The 19573-nt window shown below is 43.7% G+C and overlaps 1 protein-coding gene across 5 annotated transcripts in view; it reads right to left on the bottom strand.

The window, feature by feature from the left end:
- The window catches only part of LOC126188320 (very low-density lipoprotein receptor), a 598910-nt gene that overhangs the window by 24172 nt on the left and 555165 nt on the right, over positions 1-19573 (bottom strand). For 3 of the 5 annotated variants that reach the window (XM_049929911.1, XM_049929913.1, XM_049929914.1), the window contains 2 exons: positions 9334-9456; positions 5808-5930 (listed from right to left, as the gene is read on the bottom strand). In XM_049929911.1, the coding sequence (XP_049785868.1) occupies positions 5808-5930; positions 9334-9456 (246 nt within the window). Of the gene's footprint in view, positions 1-5807; positions 5931-6202; positions 6320-9333; positions 9457-19573 lie in introns of all 5 variants that reach the window. The other 2 variants (XM_049929912.1, XM_049929915.1) reach the window with 1 other exon arrangement.

The raw sequence follows: 19573 nt of genomic DNA, 5'->3' as shown, positions 1-19573 counted from the left end.
TATTCGTTGTCATTTTTGTTGGTTTTGGGGGAATTTTTTTCATTTCGGCTATGTATGCGAAACAAGCTACTGACTCCTCTGTTTCGGCGGAAATACGAATACCAATATTTTTCTTCACGATAATTTTTTTTACATACTGTGTATCGTGGTCTCCGCTAGACCTGTAGAACTGTTTTTAAGATACTAGATTCATTTTATTTCTTAATATATCTCTCTCTTATCAAAATGTGTTTGAGCCTCGTAATTTTAACACTTAAGTAGTTTTTTCCCGATGCAGTACCTAAAATTGACTTCTATTAACGTGTCAAACTATGGCTAAGGTTATAAAGTTATAATTGCCATGTTGTTTACGTCGTCTGACATGTTCGCTACGTCACTTTTCACTTGAGAGTCTTAACATTCTGTCGATGTACGTTTACACTGGGATACATGTATCGCGACATGTATGAGCGACATGTCAATTTGACATGTCGCGATACATCACCTCATACAAAAATTCACGGAACTTGTATGCGGACCCTCGAGCTCATACATGTCGCGTATACATTTTGTATATCGCTTTTTGGCCATATACGCGACATGTATGAGCGACATTTGAACTCGCGCATGCGCAGTACTATCATTACCTGTCGTCTTGTCGCCTGCCGCTTATTTTGACGATTAGCGCATGCTTAGTACCAGGCTTTTTGGCGGCTGTTTGAGTTTTGGAGGTGCCGACTATCGTTTCGACGTTAATGTATCTGCATAGAACATCAAAAAGTGCCATATGCAACATTATTCTTCGTGTTTGCGAGACCATTGTGCATGTTTTATTCCAAGAAGTGAAGGTAAAAGTTTTATATATATCAGAGTATGTAATACATTCTATAATTTTTTCATGCATCTGGCACGTATATCAATTTTTTGCTATTATTCCGGCGGCCTCGCGTGATAATGTTGACAACGGATGCCGACAATGGTGTGTGAGACGTTGGCATTAGCAATCGCGCGACAATGCAAATGTTTTGCAATGAAATCTTCGTTTCAAGAGGAATCCCCAGTGGCCAAAAAACGGAGTGTTACTGCCAACTGATCCTCTGGTGGAATCGCTTCCCGAAAGTTTGTGTTGGTTTTGGGCACAAGAGGAGCCACAAGTGATAAACCGCGGAAATCCTCCATACTCATCCTAACATAATTTCTAAAATATGCGCCGTCCTTTAGCGTTAATTCGCGAGAAATTCTCTCTGCCAGCATCTACGCTTCTTCCGCCATTTCTTCCTATCATCTTCCAAAAGAGCAAGTGTACCAGCACATAAAAATGTGAAATCTTCCAAATCGTCATCGAAAGCTATCGCACAGTGATACATATCAACCAGTGTAAACGCACGCTCATACATGTATGAGGTTGATACTTGTCAACTCATACAAGTCGCGATACATGTCGCAAAGTCGCATATACATGTATCTCATACATGTGCCGATACAAATCGCAGTGTAAACGAATCATCCGAGTTGTTCCAACGATAGTAGACTTCATAGATTACGGCGCAACTGTTTCGCTGTCCCGTAGCTTAAGAATTACAGAAACAATGATAGCTGACATCTGCTTGGTCTATGTGTCTATTTTTTTATTTTGCAGTTAATAATTGTTTTTACTGCTATTTGTTATATTCTCCAGTTTAGAGTGAAGCAGTTTTCCAAGCTGGTCTGTGCTGTGCAAGCTTCTTCATTTCTGCATTAATATTGCAGTCTACATCCTTTTAAACCTGCGTATTGTATTCAAATGTTATCTCCTAAAATTTTTACCTCCCACACTTCTATAAATTATCAAATTAATTATTCATTGATGCGCCAGTACGGTTCCTGCCAACCTACCCCTTCTTTTAGTCACGTTTTACCATAAAGGCCTTTTCTCCCTCATTCTTTATTATAAATGTACGTAAATCTATATCTGTTTCACGCATCCAACGAACGGCTGGTCAGAAGCCTCTGAGTGCTGTCATCCACTCGTTGACCTTTTTCCCCGTACACTCAGTCATCATAATAATTTAATAATGGTAACAACAAGAGTGATTTAAATTTTTAACAATCTAAGAGTGGTTTGCGTTATAAAGCTCCATCCTTTCTCCGTAACAATTTGAGAAATATCCCTATCGCGATATATGTAGTGGAGAACCGGCCTGAAATACGTTGCTTAAACCAACAGACGACTAATACCACTTAGGATTAAATTATATATTAGAAACAAATTAACGTGACACATCAATCAGTTGCGTTCTTGAATGTAATTGCAAATACGGTATGGCAGTACCCCGTAGATACGCCATAAGATACTGTCTGCTCGCAGTACGACAATAGCAGAAGTGATCTACAAACCGCTAATTGCACTGATAAACTTGTTAAGTAAAACATTTAAACTAGTCAAATTTAGCAGTAGCGTTAAACGTACTCGGTTGCTACTGAATCCAACAGGTATTGAAATGAAGCTTCCTGGTAGATAAAACTGTGTGCTGGACTGAGACTCGAACTCGGGACCTTTGCCCTTCGCGGGCAAGTGCTCTGCCAACTGAGCTACCCAAGCACGACTCACACCCCTTCCTCACAGCTTTACTTCTGCCAATACATCGTCTCCTACCTTCCAAACTTTACAGAAGCTCTCCTGCGAACCTTGCAGAACTAGCACTCCTGAAAGAAAGGATATAGCGGAGACATGGCTTAGCCACAGCCTGAGTGATGTTTCCAGAATGAGATTTTCACTGTGTAGCGGAGTTCGAGTCTCGGTCCGGCACACAGTTTTAACCTGCCAGGAAGTTTCATATCAGCGCACACTCCGCTACAGAGTGAAAATCTCATTCAGGTATTAAAATGTTCGCTATCGTGACTTTATTAAAGCAGATAACTGAATTTCAATCCTGCTTCGAAACCACATGGAACACTTAACAGCCCATCCTACCTTAAATAGTTATTTCTTCTTCATGTAAGCAATGACAAGTCACAAACATTGGTTATCCCATGACAAAGCATGCATGTTTGGCCGGCATGAATGAAGTCTTCTTACCTTTTGGAGCCACTGGACGGAAAAATACTGCTATTTCTACACTTACTGAGCAGGTGTATGTATACTAAGGTGAGTCTCCTGAAAGTAGTCAGGCGCGTTTCCTTTGGTGTTTCAGCAGATATTTGCAATTCCGTTTTTGCATTGTGTAGCTGGAGTCAGCCGAAATAATTAACGCTCATCACGTCTTTCTTGTGACTCACAGTGTCGACGAAATGCGTCTATTTGTTTCCCGTTACAAACAAAATTATTTTTATAGCCGAATTTTAAGTGCTCGTTCCATAGAGCGTTCCCGGATTAGTCTAGTGTGATAATTTTGTTTATCGACACATATTAACAGGGTTAGTGAAACTAAGAATAACCAGTATACGAGCAGCGACTGCACTGCCCTGCCGCGCTGACGCGCAGTCAAGCACGCAGCGCTATTTAATTTCTGTTGGGTTGCTGATTATTGTTCGTGTTTTACTGTCCATTTCAGTGCATGTCAATAAAACGATTATCGGATTTGGGTAATTTGGGAGCCGTCTATCGAATGGACACGTAAACTTTCAATTTTAAAATAATTCGTTTGTACTGCGAAACAGACCGAACCTTTCTGTTGACACTGGGCCTCCCATGAAAGAAGTGACGAGAGTAATGTTTGGGCGGACTCCAGCTATGCAATGCAAAAACGAAACTGCAAGTATCTGCCGAAACACCAGAGGAAGTGTGCCTGACGACTCGTACGAGAGACACCAGAGGTTATAAATAACTAGTTCAAGGAAGAAAGCGACAAAAACTACATTGTACACAATACTACTACACAACTACCATGTACACAATACCATCACACAGATGCCACTCACGCCTCGTCTCTTAAGACAGAAAGGAAAGAGTTTGAATATTACTGTTTTCTGTGTCAGTTCCCAAATCATATCTGAATTTATGGCATATGTAAACCAACAAACCGACGAGCTCTTTATACACTCAAGTACTATTATAGACACAGCTCAAATGCTAACAAATTTGCAGCATAATTACCAAAACATCAAATTTCTGTGATTTGTGTGTGTGTGTGTGTGTGTGTGTGTAAAAATCTGGACAAGCCTCAGTAGCTATTTAGTCCAGTCCTTACAAAGGATTAGTACAGGACTAAATTACAAAGCCGCTAATCACCAATTGCATAATTAATTAACAAGCTGGAAAACTTAATACGCAAATTCGGATTATATTATAAATTTTCCTCAGCCGTTTTAACCGACTGATCAGTTACAGGACCATCGACTGATCGAGCGAATTAATTTTAATACCAGCTGATCAATTTAAGAAAGCCACAAGACGGGACTGCTGCGTATAAATCGTGGTCCCAGACACGCCATTGTGGAAGCAGACGTTTTTCTTGTGGGAGTCTCTTCTGGCGCCACCACAGGGCGCCCAACTTCAGCACCAGGGTGCCTTCCTGCCCCCCCCCCCCCTCCCGCTCCCCACCCCAACCAAAAAGCCACAGTAATATACAATGCGATGGCTGTCGTGGTGCGAAGGCAGCTAGGGGAAGAACGGTTACCCGCTTCCCTTCTCACCCACGCAGTCATTCTCAGCTGCCTGCTGTAGATGTAGGTCGCGAACTGCAAGTAATTATAAGCAACACTGTTGTGCTTGTCTTTCGTAGCCCACAAGGGGACGGCACGAACGTTGGGTCGGGGATTTGTCCGAAATTGTGTGTGGTGAAAGAGGACCCCTAACACCTCACGTGGTTAAAATATTAGGACGCACTACCCGGAAAATCCCGGGAAAAATCGATCCAAAGTTTCTTAGGTGCCTTATGAGTATAAAATGTTAGTCCATTGCCGAGCCGCCGTCTGGCCTACATGTTTGGGGCTCGGACTCTTACGCCAGAGGTCTCGGGTTCTATTCCCTCTCTGACACTTTTTCTTTTGTTTCATTTTCTTTTGTTATTCCAGCAATTATTCAGAAAGTTTCCCAGCCCTACAGTATCTTTAACAAATTAGTTACATTATTGAATAAAAATTATTTTCTTTTTCAGAATGAGATTTTCACTCTGCAGTATTTTCTTTTTGTTCAACAACACAATTCATGGCGGTGGGTTTTCCATTTTTCATTGTAAAGTATATAAGGAGAATCATTGGGTTTTTACTCAGAATAACAAATTCGATTTGGAAATATTCAATTTTTATACATATAACAATTATAAACAAGAACCGCAGTGGTAATTATCGTAAAGCCAAACAAAGCAATAATTTTTGCGACATCTTGCGCAACATATAAAAGCGGATTTTTACAATCACAGGGCGTTTGCAATAAATCTGTACAAAAATATGCCTCATTAACATTTACGAAAATGTTTTGAGTTTCAGATAATTTTGAGGCAAACCAGGCATATTGAATCATGTCTCGGAATGTTGGTGACGATAACTGATGGTGAATTATAAAATGAATTTTTATACAGTCTTCCCGGGAATTAATTTCACGATTCTCCTGTAACAATACGCTGCAATTTTGCAAGCACAAAATTTCGGACAAATCCCGGACCCCACGGTCGGGCCGTCTCCTTGTCAGAAGTGAATTTGACAGAAGCTCCTAGTATGTCAGCGTATAGCAGGAACTGTTTTTAACCATTGTATCTGAAATCTGTTGCAGTAATACTTTTCCTTTCCCTAACTCTCTCGTGTTGAGAGACTGTTGGTAGAACAGAGAGACGTGAGCGGCTGCTATGCATGCCTAAAAAAAGCTGCCCAGCGACATGCAGTGTTTGTGTTTGGATGAGAGAGCTTACTGCACGCCTTCTCGTCGGAACCGTCAGAGCAGTCCGGGTTGTCGTCGCACATCCATGCGAGCGGCACGCACTCCCCGGGCGCCGTTCGGCAGGTGAACTCGTCCGAGGCGCACTTTTTTTGTTCTGAAAGAGGAGCAAGGTACACTGAGCACGGTGCGCTAGCACGCGGGGGCGCTCGCCGCGCCAGCAGACACCCACGCCGGCACGGCCGCCACCCGCGCACACCGCCACGACCGCCAGTGCCATTAATGTTCCTCTCGGAAACGAGCAGAGACAGCAGCGTACTCTCGCTCAGTCGTACAGTGGGGGCGGTCGTGCGCAGAGGTGCGCGAGGCGGCGGCTGTCGGCGAAGGACTGTGACGCGGCGGCGCGCCCCCGGCTGGAAGTCAACTTACTGCAGCCCTCCTCGTCAGAGAAGTTGGGGCAGTCAGGCTGGCCGTCGCAGCGCCACGCCGACGAGATGCAGATGCCCGGCTCGCACGTCCACTGGTTGCGCCCGCACACATGCGCTTCTGCAACAGGACCACCACCAACTTGGCGACGCCGCACTCCGTACCGCCGTCTCGTATCTCGGCTCGTGCTCTTCGCGCGCTGCTGCAATGCTGTTGCGAACACACACACACACACACACACACACACACACACACACACACACACACACACGGTACCCTCAGCGTGTAGAAACGCTGAGAGTTCACAGGCTATGGGCATTGAAGGTCAGTACGGATTCAACCACCAAGACCTTTGGACTCCTCTTTCCATTTCACACGTCATTGTTTTGCGTGTTGTAAATTTGCGTTCGGTGGTTAAGTGGTGGAGTGCTAGACTACAGAATCCAAAGGTCTGGAGTTCGATCCGCTATCAGTCCTAGGATTTTTATCTCTCGCTTATCGCCTGTTTCACCTCTGGCAATGTTTGATACCTGTATAGGTTTGAAGTGTAGGTTCCCCTTTAACTGGCTGGGTAAGTCATTGCAAAGGTCGGAGGAAAGTGAGTGAGTGCTCTCTCCAATTGGACCACGACTGGTACAGCAGACAGATTTACCTTTCTGACTTATCAAGAGCTGGTGGCTAAATCAAGAGGTTATCCCAAATGCCCTATCTACTTCTGTACATGCGAAAAGGTATCAGAGTAGAGCTCTATGTGGTCATCATACAGGAACTCTACTCGATTCTCTCACAAAGGGTGACGACATGTTATTTGAAGCACAGTAATGCTTCTGATGCCGAATCCAACATTGTCCATTTTTGTATCTATCTGCTGTTAAGCAAACTAAAGCTGCTTTAAATAACTAATGATCATCGACTTCGCCAAAAAAGTTTAATGTTGGTTTATGTTTATTTTGGGCAATGTGCTACACTCTTGTTGTTCCTTTTCTTAACTACGTGATAAATTTTCACACACACACACACACACACACACACACACACACACACACACACACACACACACACACACACTACATATTCATTCACTCACCGACCGACTCACTCACTCACCATATCCCTCCCCACCCCGCCAAATCACTCATTCCATTGCAGAGAGATGATGCCACCAACACATGCGTTTCAAGTCTGAGGAACTAGATGCTTGGCAAGATGACTGCTTGTCTCTCTTACACAGAGTACTGCAGAATGCGTCCGCTTTTAACAGGCTTAACGCTGAAGATACAACCAAACAACACATTACGATTGCTAATTGCTTAGCGCTGCGGTCTGAATTGTTAGTGTTTCTGATTGAAAATGCAGTACAATTTAAGGCACTACAGAGATATCACATAAATAAATATTCATCTTTAAATATCATAAACATCACATTCAAGAGTTGCAATGGAACTTTCGTGTAATACCTTTATAACTCAACAGAAGGAAGGTGTTATAGTAGGCAAATGAACATGCATGACTACTACTGATATCTTTGACAATCTCGAGGATGACAAACCTGAGGTATTTCGTGTCTCAATTGTGAATAAAACTGTGCACATTATGAAGTGCATCGTTTAATTACTAAAATTCCACGATAAGTATTACAAAATATGTTAAACAGTTCTTCTGGAAGGAGGGTCTAGAGAAGAGCTGAACATTAACTGCCAAAGTTATAAACGAAGCAGCTGTAACACTCAACAAAATACAGTGCTACTAGGGTACCTGCTGAACTGTGGAAAAGGAGCTGCGTGGAAAGAATACAGACGACAAAAAAACAATTCATTTGTATGGCTGGTGATGGATTTTGTGTGTGTAAGACACAGACCGCGGAAGAGAATCCGACAACGAAACTTCATAAAAGGGTGTTGCTGTGTTACAGAAATTACATGTAATTGTGAGACAAAAATCCTAGCATATTATTACAGAAGGTAGAAGGAGAAGCAAGGAAGAAAAGAAAAATTGTCAGAGAACATGTGTTGTTGTGTAAGCTGTCAAGCGAAAATCTGGCGGCAAATATTCTGTGGTGTTACTAAAAAACTGGAAGAGGTGGGTGGAGATATTTTGGTTAAGAAGAACTGAAAGCAAATGTTCTCTAAGTGATTAAGTGCATTCGAACATCTTACAGAAAATTTAGGTTAGGCTTATTTGTCTCATGAAATGACGCCAATTACGGGACTGGACTGCTTTTTGGCTCAATAGTAGTTTCCACTTTTTCTGCTGTATTGAAATAAGCAATGAATGCTTTCCTGGGGAATAACAGCCTATTTTTTCCACAGGGAATTACGGCGACGTGCATCGAAATGAATGATTATGTTCTGGAGCGAATCCTGCGTTCCGCAACAGGTGCAGGTTCGGACTGCGAGCTGGCGAGCCAGTTAGCGATAGGTTTTTTTTTTTTTTTTTTTTTTTTTACGTGAAACCTCTTGTTTTTAAATGCATAGTATTAAATTTCGTACTTCCGCCGTTTCCTACCAGTTATTTCGCTGGAAGGTTTCGGCTGTGACGTTTCCACAGGCTTTAGCTGTGACATTTCCACACACAACAACAAGAGACCGAACCCTCTTTCGGAAACCGAAAAGAAAGTCTAATAATTCTGGTATTTCTACTAAGCTCTACGCCGATCTTCATTACAGTCCACCGACACTTTCTCCACTCAAACTCTTCGAGTAACTCCTGTCCCGCCACATGAGACAGCACTAAGCTTACATTAGAAATACAGGTTAAACCATAGCTATTTTTCAATGAAATTGAGGTTTTTGTGTCTCCCGCCTCACTGTCATAATAACCTGTGCAGGTCTCGATAGATTATTAATTCGTTCCAATAATGGTCATGGAGCCGCGATTGTTTCACTACGATCCGTTTGCTTTTACGAAGGGAGACTACAAGTAAGTGTGTATTCTATGAGGTCGATGACACCGCAGTCATCTTGGGTGGAGTTGACTTTCCATACTGAGGATGGTTCACTAGCGATGAAGGACGGCCTTCGTTTATTAGAGTAAGCAAACAGCTAAAGAAGTATGATGAGAGGGGCTGGAAGATTACTAGTTGGGCGACTCATGAGAGAGAGAGAAGAGGGCGAGCGACAGGGTTGTCTACTTACGACACACTTGAGGGATCTCGTCGCTGCCGTCTGCGCAGTCTTTCTCGTTGTCGCACTGCCAGTGCGAGGGAATGCAACGGCCGTTGTTACAGCGGAACTCCTGCTCGGTGCACTCCCTGGTTTCTGTAACAAAAAAGGCGGAACATTCCGCTTAGTGTATGTCGCTAATGGCCTCCAGCATCAGTAGCTTACACTACGTGTACGTAAGTGTGGCGTATCATCGCCCTCCCCTGAAACTTCGGCCACACGTCCCTGTGTAATGGTGACTGAAACGGACCTTAGTGATGTGCGAATAAATCAGCGGTAATTCAAAGCTGGCAGCTTGTGACAAAACCTCGAAAACTGTAACTACACCAACAAAATTTATGAAGTCACACATTCCATGTAACTTGCACGCTTCGAGAGGATCTGAATTAACACTTAACGATTATAAAGAAAAATACAGAGACGACTACCATTAGCAATGTAAGACCTATTTGCAGTTTTAATTTTTTTATAAGAAGATTCTCAGATTGTTCGGACGTTATCAGTACCAGGGCGAGTATAAAGATAATAATTTTAAATCAGCTGAGATGTGCAAGTAGCAGGCAATAGGAAGAGGAAAAGTAGTCGGAAAATGAGTCTGAAAATGCGGAGTTACTATGTTGCTATTTCGCAGTAACTGGTTGTATTAAATCATTTTTTGAAATTAAATATTTCTAATCTTTGGGTAACACGAACTACGAATTATTCAGTAACGACGTATGATTTATTTGAAAGAACGATGTGGAAAATGCGCCCATTACAGCATGCCTAACACGCCACTGACATCTCAAGCGCGTAATTGACTATGTAGCACAGGTGGGGTTGGACGTGACGGAGATACATGTTCTGGAGGCATCTGGTATGTCAAACGCGCATGTATGTACGTGCTCGGTCCGTGTGCGAAGGGAGGGGGTGGGAGAAGGGATGGGGGGGGGATGGAGAATGGTGGGGGGGATGGGGAGGGGCGAAGAGAAATCTTGACCGCTTACTCGGAATGGGTGTATGGCGCGACATTCGCTGAAGAATGGTAGCCCGTGTGAACAGCCACTGTTCTCGGCTTAGTCTGTAACTTGAAGGTGTTGAAAGCACTAACAAGAACTTGACATCGATATAGGTGGCGCAGTGGGAAGATACCACACTCGCCTCCGGGAGGACCGCGGTTAAGATCTTGTCCAGCCAGCAAGATTTAGGTTTTCTGTAATTTTCTTAAATAGCCTACGAGAAATTCCGAGCTGTTTCCTTCTCCCCTGTGCTCCATGTCTAATGATCACATCGTTGACAACAAGTTAAAACCTAATCTTACTACTTCTAACATACTGAATACCGAACTTCAATGTTTTTCAAACGACTAATCCATTCACTGGCGCAGTTACGGCAGTGATATTCCTTCTGTTATGATAGATGAAAATCTGTAATAGTGCGGGATTCGCACGAGCTGCTGCCTTAATTATGACATCGATGCTTACCTCCAAGACACACTCCGGCGTCGATTGTCACCCTCCCCTTACTAGCGAACAAAACAATCAGACGACCTCCCACGGGGTATATGCGTATAGTAACACAAGAGGGACTGATTCGGTTCGAGGTCCCTCACGCTAAGCAGGGAATCTGCTTCGAAATCCACTCTGGTACAAATTTTTACAAGCCGCGAAGATAAATTTCTCCTTTCATTCATGAAATACGAACAGTCGATTAATCCGAGCTCGAGACTGGCAAACAAACTTTTTGAAGATATAAACCGTAGCAAGAAGTAAAATGAAAGGAACGTCGTAGCAGCCTACATCGAGTGGGCGAGATCGCGAGACAATCAAGTAAAAATCAATTTACACTTCTGTGCAGCTGCGTACACCGTAAAGACGAGATTCTACACAACTTTTGATAGTTACAAATATTTCTTTAATCATTTTCTGCTGCCAGAGAGAGAGCAATTATGTCGCGTCCGCTCCTCAGACAGCTAGAATCTGTGTCACGCTGTGACTGACAGACTGCAAGCCTGCAATTTCACTGATTGCTAGCCGCATACCTCTTCCTGTTCATCTCTCTATTTTTTTTTTTTTTTTTACACAAACACAGATAGACACAGACACACACGAAGAGAAATTTGGTGAGGGGGGAGGGGACGCGTAATCACAATCGTCATTTCGCACCGACTTTTAGTAATTTTGATGATGGCGCTTTCTGTGCGACAGACCGTTGGCGTGCACCCCTCTCCGTGCCACGACGCATCAGCCAGGATGCGTATATTACCGTCAAGGAGGGAACACAGTGCTCTTGGGTTAACTGGCTCAAAGCGAATTCAATTTTTGTTTTGCGCAGTTGAAAACGTTACAAGAACGCTACGAGACCTCGTGCTGGAAACTTAACGGTCGAATATACATACGAGAGGCAACGCGTTGCAGTCTAAATTCCTTCCTCCCATGACGCGAAAATAGTAACTGAAGGATCGAGTCTAGTAGTTGCGCACTATGCTGTAAGTAAACTGCGCAAGCAGCAAGTGCTGGAGCGATTGAAAGGCCGATTTACAAATTAGGCGCGTCTGCAACATTGCTGCTCGATCTGATCCCTGGTTCAGTAGCTGCTGTGTTGGGTAAAAACGGGATTAATAATGACACAGCCGACAACAGAGTGCTACCTGGATAGTGATTTCAGACCTACCTCATGGCACTATCCATATTTAATGTTTGTACAATTTCGGAGGTGACATATCCCTTTCGTCTGACAATGAGAAACAACGCTACTGAACGTGAAAACGCAACTGTGCAAAAATACACGCACACCCGAGGGGCAAGTCTATGTTTGAGATTAGTATGTGTTATAAACGCAACACGTACAGGTTATGAATACATAACTGTTACACTAAATAGGTGAAATATTAGCTTTGCAGGAATTATAATGACATATCGCTGGAGTAAAGGTACTTAGGCTTTCAGTAAATTGGCCAAGAATAAATGTAACACATTTGTAACTGTGGGCAAATTTTGCGACTCTTTCATAAAAATAAACAGATGAACCCCCCCCCCCCCCTACATATCTAAACCAATCTTTGCTCAAGCTGATGTCCATATCGTTGACGATGTCGAAATTAAGGCCATGGTTGGTTGATGCTAAAGAACGACGTTGATGGGAGTCCAATCATCGATATCTTCAAATGCGAAAAGTGCTGAAAGTAATGCTTCTGAATTTGACATCTGAAAACTCTTAAAACATTTTTAAATAAACGTTGTTGACATTCTGGATCTTTGTTCTTCATGTCTACATATCTGCAGCCCTCTGCCGCTAGGTCTTTGAACTGTAGCGTGTAACATGGTGGTGTGTAACTGAACTATGTTGGTGCCTGAGAAACGCGTGCTGTGGTTGAGTTTCGAATTCGAAGAGCTCGTCAGCGCAAGGAGCGCCCTCTCCTTTAGCTTGGCAATGTCAGACCTGGCACGAACGCTGCGACATTTGCAACAATGCGACGCCTTGGGTTCAGTGTCATCGACCATCCTCCATACAGGCTTGACTTGGCCCCCATCCGATTTTCATCTGTTTCCAGAACTTAAAAGAACACCTTCGAGGATTCAAGCAGAGATGAGGCTTGGCTCCGCCAACAATTATTCTACAGTGACGGTATCAACGAACTGGTCACTCGGTGGGAGAAATATTTTCGTCGTCAGGGTGACTATATCGAGGAATAAATATGTAGACATGAAGAATAAAGATGTAGAATGTTAACAAAGATTGTTTTAGGTGAAAAAACGATTTTCACGTAATATATTCGGAAGCGTTACTTTTCAACATGCCCTTGTTCATATTGTCTAAACACACTACTGAGACGGAGATGAGCTAACTGTATGGAACAGTTAGAGCCAGAAATCTGTTTTACGAGTCTTAAATAGCCACTCTCAGTGCGGTATCCTTACGGAAAGACTTGAATTCTGGTCAACAAGAAGTTTGTCTTTCACTTAGAAATTCATTTTGCTCTGAATCTCGACAGGGTGGGCGAGGGCAACGGAAATGATACCATTAAGACTGTGTTTGGGATCCGGCATCAGGCAAAGCTCTGAATACAGGATGCGTTGTAGAATTTTCCCAACTCTCTCGTCAGGCTCTGCTTGTGCTTAAAGGCAGCCGCGACTCTCTTCTGCGGGTGAGCGACGGAAGACGTGGGATCCTGTCGGGTTGCGAGCTCATTAATGGTATTGTGCTCCGCGAGGAACTCGGATACGTCGGTTGCGGACTAATTAGTGGATACGGGCGGGCACGGGTCCAAATTGTGTTCGCAAACAGAAAGGGGGCGGGGCCCAGACGATTACAATGAGCGTGGAGAGGGGGGGGGAGGAAGGCGGGCTAGAAAGACCGACCCTACTATCGATACAAGAAGAGCGGCAGCTGGAAAGATCTCGGCGTAGTGGCAAGTCTCTTTACACCGTCCATTTCAACTGTGTATTATTATCTTGCCTTGACATTAACCTCATTTTTGCGATGCGAATTGTTTGTGTGTGAGCTGAAGAACGGCCTGCAGAGGCCTGTTGAAGGAACTAGGATTGTTGAGTATTTCTTCCCAATATGTTTATTCCTTACTGAAATTTGCCAAGAAGATTTAAAGTTACTTATCCACAAAGGTGTAAATAATCAGGAACACAAATTTTCAGTAACTAGCCAGTAGCCATACAGTGTAACTATTAATAACGTTAAGTTTTAAGAGGAGCCTAAAGGATTTATTGGCGGTCAACTCTTACTCCACTGGCGAATTTCTTAATAGAAACGAGCGGTGTGTGTATATTAATCGTAATATTAAATAACGTGTTACACAGAATATGACTTCTGCACGTCTTTAGTTCAGTAACGTGCTAAATCTAAGTAAATGTTGTTAACTATGTCTCTCTTCGATGAAGCATGGATGCAACAGCTTAAGAATCATCACATGCTCCGTAATTTATTGCAGATTTACTATTTTCGAAACAAGTTTGTTATTACCTCTTAAAAGAAAAAAATAGAATTTTTTTGACTTACTCCACATTCAAGAGGAACATTTCACTTGGGATTTGTGGAAAAGACATTAGCATCACGCTTTTTTGTAAAAATGTATTACGTATATTTTTTCGTGACATATTCTACATGTTTGAGAATCTTCTCACTGCGGAACAGAAAGTGTATCTAATACAGTTCTTGTGATACCTAGTGATTTAAGTTGTTGTCCGAGAAATATTCTGAAATTAAATTACGACTGGTGTACTGAGAACAAGAAGCATGTATTAGTACCCAGCGAACTGGCGCAGTCTTAAGACACTGGACTCTTATTGAAGAAGTTGGCGGTTGAAATCCCATCTGGATTTAGGTTTTTCGTGATTTCCCTAATTGCTTGAGGCGAATGTCGGGACTGTTCCTTTGAAACGACATGGTTGATTCCCTTCCCTATCCTTCCCAAATCGTGCTTGCGCTCCGTTTCTAATAATCTCGTCGACATTGGGACGTTAAACCCTGATCTTCGTTCTTGTATTAGTCAAAGTATTACGATGACAAGGTAAACAGGGCATACGCTGAGATGACAAAAGTCATGGGATAGCGATATGAACACACACAGATGACGGTAGTATCAGTAACACAAGATATAAAAGGGCAGTGCATTGGTGGAGTTGTCATTTGTAGTCAGATGATTCATGAGAAAAGGTTTCGGACGTGATTATGGCCGCGCAACGGGAATAAACAGACTTTGAACGCGGAATGGTAACGGGAGCTAGACGCATGGGTCAGTCTATGTATTTCGTAAATCGTTAGGTAATTTAATATTCAGAGGTATACATTGTCAAGAGTGTGCCGAGAATACCAAATTTCAGGCATTAACTCTCACCACGGACAACGCGGTGGCCGACGGCCTTCGCTTAACGACTGAGAGCAGCTTACAGTTGTCAGTGCTAACAGACAAGCAACACTGCGCGAAATTACCGCAGAAATCAATGTGGGACGTGGGACGCGAAATTTGGTGTTAATGGGCTATGGCAGCAGACGACTGACGCGAGTGAATACACACAGACTGAAAAGTGCACAGCGTAAGAGCTAGGACCCCTTTTTTCTAGCACAAGATATGTTTCACAGTAGCGAAAATATAGTGCTTATAGCTCTTATGATAAACAGGGGGTGAAAAATAAGCGTAGACCGAGACGCGTGAAATCCCAGACTTCACTCACCCAGTATTTCAGAATGAGAGCACTTAGATAGTGACTTGCAACAAACTTTAAACATAATTTCAAACATTCAGGAAACTTTTACTCATTAACAACCCCTGAAAAATTATGAAGGGAAATATGTTTATAGCTTACTGTATTTCCGCTGTTTATGCCGTTAAAGTGCCGCATTAGGCATGATTTAATTTATTACTTCTTTACAACTAACTGTGTTCGCGACACGTTTTACAGACAGTATGCACATATACAACTCAATGTAAGTGCAATATGCAGTTACGGTGGTATGACGTCATAAATGTGACGCGGAGACACTGCCGCATCATGCATGACGTTTAAATTTATTACTTCATTGCTACTATTTTCATTCGCAACACATTTTGCAGACAGTGTCCACATATGTTGCCAAACTTATCTATAAAATCATATAATTGTATGACATACAGTTCAGGAGGTAAGAGGAGATGAGATAAAGATTATGCTCCAGGCCAGATGTTGCGCATTACCGGCGTGGACGCACAGCCGTAACCTGGCAACGGTAGATTTCTCCGCTAGTAAATAATAAATCTCGTACGGCTCATCAGCTCTTCATCTGATGCCATTCCAGTGACACGATTGTCAGTTTAAATTGGTGCTGTTGCCAGTATTCGAAACCAGGTCCACGGCGCTAAAAACGAGAATGCTACTATTCAGCAATCAACCGCGATATGTACGACTGAAGTTAAATAACACGAGAAAAGTGAGAAAGCCCGAAGACAGGGAACTTGCTTATGTGGAAAAACGTTCTCGAACCGGCTCTGTTGTAATGGTTGTGATATGTCATCTTTCGTCCGACCTCTGAAATGACATACGTAGCCAGTTGTACAGAGACCTATAGTTTAATATGCACTTCGAATCATGACCCAACTCGGCTTTCTAGAGTTCCGTACCTGTCAGTTAAAACGGAAGTCTTACGGGTCCACTTTATCGTCTGTCTGGACGTCGGACTGTTAAACATCCTTCTCAGGGACGAGTAGACGTAACAAGTTCAAATTTTTGTCACATACTAAGGTCTACAGTACCTTGATGACGTAAAAAACTGAAGCTTTTAAGTCAGTGAAACCAAAAAATACGGCCATTTATGTAACACATTTTGATATCGGCAAACTCATCAAAACCTATAGGGTACTTCTCGTTGACCTAGAATCGCGAAATTCAGCAAGAAGCAAGGTTTCGCAAGACAAGCAAAAGAAACAAAAAATTCGTAAGATTGTAAATATGTAACATCACACGAAAAAAAATTGCCATTTGTTATCCGATTGTCTGTCTGTCCACCCGTCCCTCCCTGAAGACACATTTTTCTCAGGAACGAGTTGTACCAAATTGAAATTTATGCCACAAATGGTTCAAATGGCTCTGAGCACTATGGGACTTAACTTCTGAGGTCATCAGTCCCCTAGAACTTAGAACTACTTAAACCTAACTAACCTAAGGACATCACAGACATCCATGCCCGAGGCAGGATTCGAAACTGCGACCGTAGCGGTCGCGCGGTTCCAGACTGCAGCGCCTAGAACCGCTCGGACACCCCGGCCGGCATTTATGCCACATCCTAAGGTCTGTGATCTATTGACGCTAACGTAAACGTAAGCATCTAAATCAACGTAGTCAATAGATACGGCCATTTACGTTATATATTTTGGTATCTTGCCAGTATCGATATCGATAACAAGCAGAAGTCGTCGAATTTGTCGATTACCGTGATTGATGAACTATCTGTGTAAATAACCGAACCGTCAGTGCTATACTTGTATTCATTCGCATTCTTTTCACAAAGACAAACATCGCCAGAGGTGAAAGAGGTAGAACTCATGGTACGAATTACTCTTGTCGCGTACCCTTCTACAGGGTTATTACAATGATCGAAGCGATTTCACAGCTCTACAATAACTTTATTATTTGAGATATTTTCACAATGCTTTGCACACACATACAAAAACTCGAAAAAGTTTTTTTAGGCATTCACGAATGTTCGATATGTTCCCCTTTAGTGATTCGGCAGACATCAAGCCGATAATCAAGTTCCTCCCACACTCGGCGCAGCTTGTCCCCATCAATGAGTTCGAAAGCATCGTTGATGCGAGCTCGCAGTTCTGGCACGTTTCTTGGTAGAGGAGGTTTAAACATTGAATCTTTCAGATAACCCCACAGAAAGAAATCGCATGGGGTTAAGTCGGGAGAGCGTGGAGGCCATGACATGAATTGCTGATCATGATCTCCACCACGACCGATCCATCGGTTTTCCAATCTCCTGTTTAAGAAATGCCGAACATCATGATGGAAGTGCGGTGGAGCACCATCCTGTTCAAAGATGAAGTCGGCGCTGTCTGTCTCCAGTTGTGGCATGAGCCAGTTTTCCAGCATGTCCAGATACACGTGTCCTGTAAAGTTTTTTTCGCAGAAGAAAAAGGGGCCGTAAACTTTAAACCGTGAGATTGCACAAAACACGTTAACTTTTGGTGAATTGCGAATTTGCTACACGAATGCATGAGGATTCTCTACCGCCCAGATTCGCACATTGTGTCTGTTCACTTCACCATTAAGAAAAAATGTTGCTTCATCACTGAAAACAAGTTTCGCACTGAACGCATCCTCTTCCATGAGCTGTTGCAACCGCGCCGAAAATTCAAAGCGTTTGACTTTGTCATCGGGTGTTAGGGCTTGTAGCAATTGTAAACGGTAAGGCTTCTGCTTTAGCCTTTTCCGTAAGATTTTCCAAACTGTCGGCTGTGGTACGTTTAGCTCCCTGCTTGCTTTATTCGTCGACTTCGGCGGGCTATGCGTGAAACTTGCCCGCACGCGTTCAACCGTTTCTTCGCTCACTGTAGGCCGACCCGTTGATTTCCCCTTACAGAGGCATCCAGAAGCTTTAAACTGCGCATACCATCGCCGAATGGAGTTTGCAGTTGGTGGATCTTCGTTGAACTTCGTCCTGAAGTGTCGTTGCCCTGTTATGACTGACTGATGTGAGTGCATTTCATGCACGACATACGCTTTCTCGGCTCCTGTCGCCATTTTGTCTCACTGCGCTCTCGAGCGCTCTGGCCGCAGAAACCTGACGTGCGGCATCAGCCGAACAACACTTTGAGTTTTTCTACGTATCTGTAGTGTGTCGTGACCATATGTCAATGAATGGAGCTACAGTGAATTTATGAAATCGCTTCAATCATTTGTAATAGCCCTGTATTTTGAATTTCCTGCAGTAGGACTACAGACCGATGTATGACTTCCGAAGTTTGGTATCTTGTCCGCGTCTCCCTTGTGTTTCGTTCGAGTTGACTTCGAAAACGTTAGTCGGAACTCGGAGCATCGGCTCGGGGCGGGGCGGGGCGGCGCGGCGACTGCGCCATCTGCGGCAGGGCAGGCGTGTCGCGTGCGTTTTTTGTGGAGACTGCGGAAGCGGCGAAGATTCCGGGCGACTGAGCGGCGACGCGCAGCGCGCATCTCGAGTGAAAGCGGCGGCGGCGCCGGCGGCGGCACAATCGATATGGCCTGAGCGGCGCCGCCGCGCCTGGCGCCGAGTTTCCTCCGGTCTCGCGTCACGCAGGACCAGCCGCCACTTGCACGGCGCGACTCCACACCGCTCTTAGAAAAAAGAAACTACGTACGCAGTACGCGTACTGACTGCCTTCATCCCCGTCACGAAACCAGGCGGCGCCAGGTCGCGGTGTGCGGACATCTGCCACGATTTTACCTGCTCCGAAGGGTTGGGTCCCTTGTCTCCCCCTCCTCCTCCTTATCATCGCTTACTGAGCCTTTCCGCTGGTTTACTTAACACAGAACCAGAACCTCTCTGGATTTTCCGCCACATTTCTAGAGAGAGTTTCGTTGTGGAAACTATTAAATGCATCTCGCATTCAAATCCGAAACAAATTTCGAGCCTCAGTAAAACTTCGCCAATATTGGAGATTTTGCATTCGTCTAAATTATACTTGCCTTTTTCGGTGCTCCTGCAGCAGCTTTCTGTCGTGTTTTGTGTACCATGGGGGATCAGTTCCGTCTCTTATTAATTT

The sequence above is a fragment of the Schistocerca cancellata genome, chromosome 5 (genome assembly GCF_023864275.1).
Source record: "Schistocerca cancellata isolate TAMUIC-IGC-003103 chromosome 5, iqSchCanc2.1, whole genome shotgun sequence".
Taxonomy (NCBI): domain Eukaryota; kingdom Metazoa; phylum Arthropoda; class Insecta; order Orthoptera; family Acrididae; genus Schistocerca; species Schistocerca cancellata.
This window is presented reverse-complemented; position numbering and strand designations above follow the sequence as displayed.